General features: G+C 41.5%; 1 protein-coding gene across 2 annotated transcripts in view; it reads left to right on the forward strand.

Moving 5' to 3' along the window:
* Positions 1 to 9,866, forward strand: part of Slc36a4 (solute carrier family 36 member 4) — a 32,751-nt gene extending 22,885 nt beyond the window's left edge. Inside the window, exons 9-11 of one of the 2 annotated variants that reach the window (XM_055615589.1) lie at positions 527 to 696; positions 4,297 to 4,466; positions 5,452 to 9,866. In XM_055615589.1, coding sequence (XP_055471564.1) covers positions 527 to 696; positions 4,297 to 4,466; positions 5,452 to 5,759 — 648 coding nt within the window. In that variant the 3' untranslated portion in view covers positions 5,760 to 9,866. The remainder of the gene's footprint in view (positions 1 to 526; positions 697 to 4,296; positions 4,467 to 5,451) is intronic. The other variant, XM_055615590.1, reaches the window with a different exon arrangement.
* Positions 9,867 to 10,290: the final 424 nt, after the last annotated feature.

Here is a 10,290-nt window from a genome sequence, read left to right on the forward strand (position 1 = left end):
GATCCCGTCACCCACATAACAAACTGGGTACAGGTGAGGCAGTGGAGACAGGTAGATCCCTAGAACTCACAGGTGTGCAGTCCAGCCCCGTCAGGAAGCTCCAGGTTCCCTGAGATCCTGGCTCAGAAAACAAGGTGGATGGAACCAAGGTGTGCACCTTCAGTCGCAGAATGTAGAGGGGAAGCAGAGGCAGGCAGGCTCTGAGTTTCAGGCTGTGCTGCGTTGTATGGTTCCAGGCTACACTGTGAGACTCTCTCTAAAAAAGCCCCAGGGCCCGGGTGGAAAGCGATACAGGAATACACTGGAATCAACCACACACCACGTAAACGGGAGAATATACACACACAAGCATACATACATAGATATGTCTCCATATCACATAGGAAAATAGCACTTATATGTGGCATGAAGGACTTTTTTTTTTTTTTTTTTTTACAGACTACAAAAGGCTAACTTGTGAGAGACCATGGTTATCCTGAAAATCCTGTATCCTGTTCCTTTAAAAATAGTTATGTTCTCCTCTTAGGTGCTTCCGCTGGAAAACCAAATGAGAGAGTCCAAACGCTTCCCTCAGGCACTGAACATCGGCATGGCGATCGTCACAGTGCTGTACATCAGCCTGGCCACGTTAGGCTACATGTGTTTCCGTGATGAAATCAAAGGCAGCATAACACTGAATCTTCCCCAGGATGTGTGGTAGGTGGAGCCCACTTACCGGCCCTCGCTTATGTGTTTCAGATATAATTGACTAAGATTCAATGGGGAAGATATGTCTTTAGATTTATGATTTAAGCTCTTAAACCTTTTACTATGATTTCATTATCTGTGGAGACTAAACACGCAGTTGACAGGCTCTTAAATTTTTAAACATGAGACATGGGGAGAAACAGTCACAGTCTTATTTACCGAAAGCCTTAGTGGAAAAGGAACTGAAGAGCAAGCATGCAGACAGATACACGCTCCTGTTCCCAGCTAAGACGTGGAGGACCGGGCAGGACTACATGAAGTTAGAATAGAGCAAGTGAGACTTGAGATTCAAAGACTGCTCAAGCAGAGTTTAGCCTCAAGAAAGCCTAGCAAGTCACCTGATTTTTTAGCTAGAAAAAAAAAAAAGCCTCCAAAAATCATCCTGAGACACAGTAGACATTTTGAAAAGCAGAACAGGTCAGGGTAGAGAGAAAGAGCCTCTCCACAGGGTGGGCTGTGAGCAGCCTGCCTTCTGGCTCACTGTCTGCATTTGTGGACCTGTTAAGGTAATAAGAGTTAATAGTCCCCTGGCTGAGAGATTCGGTGGCGCTGTCCTTTTAGAGGTTGAAGTGTTCTGGAAAGTGAGAATGGGAAATGGCCCTGGGATTCTGTGCTTCTTCCTGAGCTCCTGGGCGCAGCTCAGCGCACAGCTCTGTGGGTACTTAGTACTGAAATGAGAACAAAGGTTGAAAAGCTGAGAAAAACCGTTACATATCATTGAAAGTACAGATGCCAACTGTCAAAATAAATGGGTTTTCGAAACAGAAAACAAGTAAAAAACGAAATGGATGCTTTTATACAGCGTGTTTGAACAGCTTTACTGTATTACTCTTGCAGGGCTGAAAAGCCAGTTTGTGTAGTGCTCACTTCTCTAGCATATGAAGAAAAAATTGGAATGGTGTTCCATATAACACTAATTAATAGCACTGCATATAGAATGGCATTAGCACTAATCACGCCATAGCCTGTGTAACTCCAGTTTTATGTCAGTGGGATGTAATTATGTTTATATGCAAAATAGTGTTTTCATTTAAAGTATATTATCACTCATACTTTGAAAACACACAATAAAATATAATTAGAAGAAAGCAGTGTTCCTCTTTTAAATGAATAATGAACTAATGAGAATGTTTATTTAATTCTCTATAATTGCCTATCAGAATATGTGAAAAAAAAAGTCATTTGCTAATTTTGCATGTTTTCGGTTACAAGCATTTATAGTTAACTTTTAAGGCCCTAGCTAAATACATCATTGGGTAATTTTTAAATTAAGATTTACTATTTCCAGATTTGAGGATTTTCCTTGTTCCTAATTAAGTTATTTGCCTTATTTTCAAATCTACTTTTACCTAGCCCTATTTCTTTTACTTAGTCTTAAGATGACTGTGCTGTGGAAAAAGCCTATTGAATCCTTTCTTAGGCACAGACTAGAGAGCTGTTTCTACTTCTTACCGCTACAAGTCTGGAGACGTCAGAAATAAGCATAAGCCCTAATTAATCGCTTTGCTGAAAGTAGAGTCCTTTATATCCTTTTAGGATAATCGGATCATTGCCAGGAGAAGTGCTCTCCCCTGTGTATCCCTCTCTCGGTGAGGCTGTGGACCTGGCTGTTTCCACAGGGAAAGAACACAGGAGAAGGGGGTCACAGCCCCACACTGCAGCATAGCCTCTGAGACACAGCATACCCCAGCTATAGCCTCTTTCCAGTGTGTTCCTTAAAACATGCAAGTGGACATTTCTGTTGATTATTTTAAATACAAAAACAAAAAAACACCCCAAAGTGTTGAAGTATGGAAATGCAGCTTACTAATTTTATCATTCATAGCTCAGAGGAGTTAGGTTCATTGTTTATCCAGCCTTTAATTCTATACATTCTCGCCATTTCACTGACAGTGCCACTTTCTCTAGACAAAGGTATATACTGAGAAGTGCACTCTGAGAGAGATGGCTCCACGCATGCTCATTCAGAGCACTTGCTGGTCTTCCAGGGGGCAAGATTCAGTTTCCAGCACCCACATGATGGCTTACAGCGATTTGAAGTTCCAATCCCAGGAAATCTCTTCTGGTCTGCAAAGGCACCTGGCGTTCATATGGTGGATAGACATACATGTAGGCAAAACACAAATAATAAATAAATTAATTTTAAAAACATAGAAAACAAAGGGCATGCTGAGTTTTAGCAGGGGGCCATCACCAAGCTAGAAATCTAAAGACTATCATACACTTTATACATGATCTGAAATACTACTGTTTACAGGGAACCCTCCAGAGATGACCACGCGAACACAGTTTGCAGCCAATTTAAGTGTTTATTCTAGCTGGCTGGGACTACACTCATGTATTTGGGCACCCAACTTTAGCCCTGAGCATTTGGAGTAAGGGGCTTTTAAAGGCAAAAACCACATCCTCCTGGTACCTCGCTTGGCAATTGCATGGGAAGGTTTAATGGAAGCTAAGATAAGCAGTTAGCTGGAGGGGAGGTTTGCAAAAGCAAGCAGTTTAACAGAAGCTAAGAGAAGTTAGCTGGGGCATCTTGACCTCAGCTTCTAGAATATATATGTGTAATTTTCCATGGGATTATCTATCAAGGAGATCAAATTATAATTAAACCTAAAACAACATTGGCCACAATAAAAGATGGAGGAATAGCTTCCTTGCCTTGCCCTGTTGTGCTACACTGGATCCTGTTAATATGTGTAACCCTCTGTGTATCACATAAAATGAGTAATTAGAGAATTCTAAAGATGTGTATAATACTGAACATTGATGCACAGTTTTGAAGTCCTGACCTCAAAGGGATAAGTTTACACCACAAAACAGCAACAAATCTGTCTCCTTACTGCTGTGATTTTAACACATGGAGGACGTGCAGCTTAGAGAACTCTGCTGGTTGAAATGATTCAGATGCCCTCCTTGTGACCTTTGCCTAACAAAAATGTCAAGCAAGGAGAACTCAGCTTCAGAGCCTAATACTTTTTTTCCTTCTACTTGTAGATCAGTGAGGCTGTGACTCAGTATTTTAAAGAAGTAACAGGATATTCAAGTTTTTACAGAGTAGAAAAAAATACTGCCTTGGAAAGCTTTGAAAATCTCTTCTTGGTGCTGAGTGTGAGCACAGAGTACTATCTTGGCCCTAAAGGCAGTCTTCTGAGCCCCCAATTCTGTGCTCAACCTACCAGGCTAGTCACAGCCAGGAGTCTGTATGAGAACTAGACACGAAAGTTAGTGAAGGTTAGTTCCTTCTTTTCTTCCTTGAGACAGGTTCTTACTCTGTAGCCACATCCTGGTCTGGAGATTACTACATGTGTAGCCCAGACTGATGCGGAGCTTACAGCAGTCCCTCTGCCTTGGCTTCGTGAGTGCAGGCATTGTAGCTGTGCACCACCACATCTGGCTTGGTTGGCTCTCCCACAGACAAGCGTGTCCAACTAGGAGGGTTCTAAACTGGCTTATGTTCTATTGTCCTTGTTTGCCCTCTAAAAATTAAAAGGAGGAATGTCAGATTCACAGTAAGAAAAAACTGAATGTTGAATTTCTTTATTCCAACAGGTTGTATCAGTTGGTGAAAATTCTGTATTCCTTTGGCATTTTTGTGACCTATTCAATTCAGTTCTATGTCCCAGCTGAGATCATTATCCCCGGAGTTACTGCCAGATTTCATGCCAAATGGAGGCGCATCTGTGATTTTGGGATACGGTCCTTCTTGGTTAGTATCACTTGTAAGTATCAGGACATGTCTGTCATAGTAGCTGACTTGCATGTGCTAAAATCAGAGCTGCCTAAATTATGCATTTTGCAGACAGTGAATTTTTAGAAACAGTGCTATGTTTGTTTGCAGATGAGGGGAGCTTCGAACTTGCTGTCTTCCTGCCTCAACTTCCCAAATTCTGAGATGACAGGTTTGCACCACTACTCCTGGCCTAGTGTTAAACTTAGCAAGATTTGCCCAAGAGTGAGCTGGGCACTGCTCAGTGCACCACATCAGGACATCAGCTTTGCTTGCCTGGTTAAAGTAGCCTCAGCATCTTTCTACTGCAAAGACAGAGTTATGCTAGGGAGGTAATTTGCGACTATTTATATATACAGATCTCATTCAGCCTTAAAAGTTTTGGTATTAGAAACAATCCCAAGGCCACCCACTGTAATCTGAGTTAATCCCCAAATCTTGGGTTTTTGAGACAGAGCCTTGCCATGTAGCTCAGGCTGACCTCAATCCTAAGGTCTTCCTGACTCAGGAACCCAATGTCTAAAGGGCTTGAAGCTGGGTTGCCACACAGCACATCTCGCTTTGTCCACTGCTTTTCATCCTTCGTTGCCTCCTCCTGCTCGATGACTGTCTGTTGCGTTGTCCTGAAGCGTGCTTGATTAGAATCCCCACCGTAAGAACTGATGCTGTCCTTGCTCCTGTTCATTCATGCCAAACCACCCTGTTTTCTGCGTCACAGACTCCACTGTGTGGCTGGCGGAGGAATTCAGTGCTTTGAAATAGATGCTCCGATCTCAGAGCAAAAAATTAAGAGTTGTTTACATGAGAAATGGTTTGATAAGTATAAGTCCAGGAAATATTTCTCAGAATAGATTACGCCAGTTTCCCTATGGGCAGTGACTTCTGCTAATTACTTTCACTGTGTCAAAATATCTACATTTAGTTCCTACATGTATAGCACACATGCCAACAGGAACCATATGTTTCTTTTCTCATAGGTGCTGGGGCAGTTCTCATTCCTCGCCTAGACATTGTAATCTCCTTCGTAGGGGCTGTGAGCAGCAGCACGCTGGCTCTGATCCTGCCCCCCCTTGTGGAAATCCTTACATTTTCTAAGGAACATTACAACATATGGATGATCCTGAAAAACATTTCCATAGCATTCACTGGAGTCGTCGGCTTCTTGTTGGGCACGTATGTCACCGTTGAAGAAATTATTTATCCAACAACAGGGGTTGCATCTGGTACCCCACAGAGCTCCTCTCTGAATGTGAACTCTTCGTGCTTAGCGTCTGGTTTGAAATAGTGGGAGAAGATGTGTGAGCCCTCTGTTGTCATTCCAATTCTAACAGCAATTAAGAGCCAGTACAGCATAGCGCGACACACCTAAACACAGTGCCAAACTCTTGTTTTTGTTGGCAGAGTATTGCAATTTGACCATGAACTGGATATCTTTTGCAGCTGTGATAAACTATGGCAGAGTCTTGCTTTTATCTCATGACAATGAAAAATTTAAAATTAGCTTTAAAAATCGAAAGAAACTTAATATTAAAAACTTAAACAATAAGCATGCCCTATTTATTCTTTGTTTTTATAAGAAACACTTTGAGTAAGAATTGTCTTTCTTACCACTATTGAGAAGATAAAGGACTTAAACATTATAGAAATCAAATAGGGGCATACTTCACAAAAATCTCTCTGGAGTGTCCCACAGCATTAAGGAAAGCTAGCCTCTTGTGTATGGAAATGCATTGATAGTGTTTTTATACCATGGGAAATGCTTCTGACAGGCCCTGGAAGGATACGAGATTCCCATTGGCCATCATGTAAGCATTAGAAAGTTCCCAGAGCCACAATCATGTCATTGTTCGGCTATACGGCCAGTGGAGCTGCATAGTCACTGGTAAGCACTGAGCAGGGTTCTGACCTCCTGTGTCAGTCGTAGGTGAAGAGGCCATTAAGTTTCTGGAACACTGCTCCCCTAGTTACTGTCTTAGGGTTCCTATTGCTGTGATAACAACACAGGACCAAAGGTGACTTAGGGAGGAAAGGGTTTCAGTTTACAGTTCCACATCACAGGCTATCTTCAAAGGACGTCAGGGCAGGAACTCAAACCAGGCAGGAACCTGCAGGCAGTGACTGATGCTGAGGCCACGGAGGAGTGCTGCTTACCGACTTTCTCCTCGTGGCTTGCTCAGCCTGTTTCTTAGAGCACCCAGGGCCACCAGCCCAGAGGTAGCATGCTCACGACGGGCGTAGCCCTCCCACTTCAGTCATCATCTGTGGGAAAATGTCCCCACAGACGTGCCTGCAGGTTAGTCTTGCAGAGGCATTTTCTCCATTGAGAGTCTCTTCCAAAAGGACTCTAGGTTATGTTAAGCAGACACACAACTAGGCAGAACAGTTACATTGTAGGAAATGGAGTCCCAGAAATGTGAGGTGACTTAGTCAAGAGCACTTAGCCTTGAGTCAAGAGAACCTGATATTTGACCCAAGGAACAGATTTTTGTTTCTTTTTTTTTTCTTTCTTTCTTTCTTTCTTTCTTTCTTTCTTTCTTTCTTTCTTTCTTTCTTTCTTTCTTTCTTTCTTTCTTTCTTTCGTTCTTTCTTTCTTTCTTTCTTTCTCTCTCTCTCTCTCTCTCCCTTCCTTCCTTCCTTCCTTCCTTCCTTCCTTCCTTCCTTCCTTCCCTCCCTCCCTCCTTCCTTCCTTCCTTTTTTCTTTCTTTCCTTTCTTACAGTTTATTCATTTTGTATCCCACCTGTAGCTCCCTCCCTCCTCCCCTCCGAAATCCACCCTCCCTCCCTCTGCTCCACCCACACAGATTTTTTAAAAATTATTTTTCGTGTCACAGTCAAGCATGAAAAACCACATTCAGCTTAATTTTAGTGTAGAGTTTATTTAATTATATTTTCATCCTTTGAGAGAGTATGCCTGATCTTTGAATAGTATATGTGACATGATAAAAATCCAGAAAAATCCAAGAATCCAGCCTGGTGGCTTCATAGACCTCGAAGGAAAGAAAGGAACATTCCCTTAAGCAGCAGGAGACTGGCTGGCTTTGGGCTGTGCTGGTCATTGGAGGTGAGGTTCACTTAAGCAGCAGGGACTGGCTAACTGCAATATAGTCTAGATACCTGACAAATTACAGAATGCTGGATCTTTCTAGCCCCATAGCATTTCTTCAGCCTTCCATTGATCTGAATGGGCAGAGTGAAGGAACCCTAAAATGCATGCTTAGGAAAATGTGAAAACAAACAAACAATTGTCTAGTAAATACTGCAGACATCTTCCAGAGAAATGCCTCCTTCACTCCGTCTCCAAACACGCTAGCCAAAGCAACCAAGCTCCTTTGATGGTGAAGGTGAGAATTAGGGAGTGTGAAGGAGTGAGTGCACGGTCATCTCCTGGGCCTCTCAGCCCATTGGTTCTGTAAGATGTTAGTCTGTAAGATGTCACCGAGTTATCTGTGGAATTCTCTATTTTTCTATGTGAATGTTAACGTACTCAGATTCAGCTCCTCCTTACGCCATTACTCTGTCTTCAAGTATGAGCCTGTAAATACATCAGAAGCTTTATTTTGGTATGCATTCAGAAGAACCAAAACTTTAAAAACATTATGTTAGATAGTTCCAATAATTGCTTATGGTATTTTATGTTCAATTGTTGCTTCAAGTCTTCAGTCTTAGACAGAGAAAGCGGATGAGGTTATGAGGAAAGTAATTTCATTGGAATTTGACTGAAAAAGAAATGTGTTGCACATCTCCAAATTATCAACACAAGAGAAGTCACAATTCTGAGAGGGAGACAGGCTGATGGAAGAGAAAGTGATTTTAATTTGTAATGTGAAACACTGTTTAGGCACAAAGTGTAAAAGACATGTACTCTTGTTTAAGGGTGCCTGAAGACATATTTATCATTTGATCATTTTTCTTTGATACTTAGTCTTATAGAATTATATTTTATAAAGAGTTTTTGAGAACGTATTTTGATTCTAGCAGCCATTACTTTTGTTTGGGGCCTGGAGGAAGAGGAAGTAGACACACATGTTGAACTCATGTTGGCTCTTTTGATCCATCATGTGGTGGCTGAAATTATTCTAGCAGTTACTTCCTGCCACTGTGGGAACGTTGCCTGAAAGCTACTAAGTTGTGTGGGTCCCATTTCCACTGTGAAGCTGTTGCTCACCCCCCATGGGCTAGACTCTCAGCCCTTCGCCATTTGTCTCTGTTCCCTGACACTCCAAGGAGTGTTCGTGCCCGAGTCCACTCATCCAAACACTGTTCCCACGTGGCTTTTTAACACAGGCCCTTTCCCTCCATGTGACCTGGGTTTTCCACAGTTGAAGTAGGAGCTGGGAAGTTTTCTGGTTAGATGGTACCACTTAAAGAAGACAGACCCACTTCTTTCCTGCTCTGTTCTCTCTGACTTGTCACCAAAGCTAGTTCTTAGTCTTCTTAGATGATGGATATAATGTGTTTATAAGCTGTTTGTGGCAGGGCACATGTGCATTTCCTAACAGGGTTTGGTCTTCCTTGGTGTCTATATTCATGGTCCTAGAAAATGTCAGCTCAAGTGCACACCCGCGCCATTTCTAGGGGAAGTCTTACACAGCTGACCTGTTTCGCTCTAGTCCCCCACAGAGGGCAGCACAGTTGTCATTTGCAGCATACACTAGGCCCTCTCTCCAGCTCCCTTTTCTTCAGCCAAGATGGGAAAGATACAAACAGAGCTAATGGAGATAATAAATACAGTTGTTTTTATAACACCAGTGGCTCAGCAGGTGCTAACTGTTGAGCAATAAAATAATTTGTTAAAATATAAATAAAGCATCAATAGTTTATAAAATGTTGGAAAAGGGGTTTATTTCGATCGGTTTTGCCCAAGCTCAGTTATCTTCCCTTAATTAAGAAAATGTGAGAAATTTGCCTATCAAGGATAACAGGATGCCTCCTGTCATTAAATGGCCTCATGTTACTTGGCCACAAGTGGATCTGGATCTGGTTGGTTTTGACCTAGCATATAAAAATAAATATGCTTAAGATATGACTAGGCCTAGAATTTATTGTCTAATGAGTAAAGTGACAAATCACCTATTCAGATTTCTGTTAAAATTGGTGGTTTCTACATTTATGCATGGATGTTACCCGATAGGGACTCACATCTGAATCCATTTCAGCTGCTCTACCACAGATAGGACCAGGATGATGTTCACATAGGAAAATATATATTCATGACACGGACAATTCAGGCTACAGGTTTTTGTTTTTCAAAATGATTTTGGAAGCTTTAGTGAAAGAAAAGTTCCATTAGACTTGTGTCATTTCTCGTAATTTATTTTTCTTTGTAAAAGAGTTTGAAAAATGTCTGAAAGTGCTGTAACATCTGAATTGTCAATAAAGTATAATTATTTTGCTTGCTAATAAATGCCTTTTTAAGTTTTCTGTTCATAAGATTAAATAATATGGAAAATATCCTAGCTGAAAAAAGCATCTTCTTTTATTAAAGTTTTAAATCTTATTTTATTTATTATTATATGGCTGCATGTGCCATAGTACATATGGAGGACAACTTTGTGGAGCTGGCGCTCTCCTTCCATCTTTACATGGGGAGATTTTGGGGATCAAACTCAGGTCCTCAGGCTTGTGTGGCAGGCTTCTTTAGCCACCGAGACATTTTGCTGACCCCTCACAATTTTTTGTTATTTAGATTTTATTTCATTCCTATTACTGTGTGTATGTGTGAGAGAGATGTGTGAATATTTTCATAATGAATAGTGCAAGCAGTCTTTATGATATTAAATGCCTCAAAGATTTAAGAGTAGATTAAAAATGAGAGG

Source organism: Psammomys obesus, unplaced genomic scaffold, assembly GCF_907164565.1.
Source record: "Psammomys obesus unplaced genomic scaffold, mPsaObe1.curated_primary_1811, whole genome shotgun sequence".
NCBI lineage: Eukaryota > Metazoa > Chordata > Mammalia > Rodentia > Muridae > Psammomys > Psammomys obesus.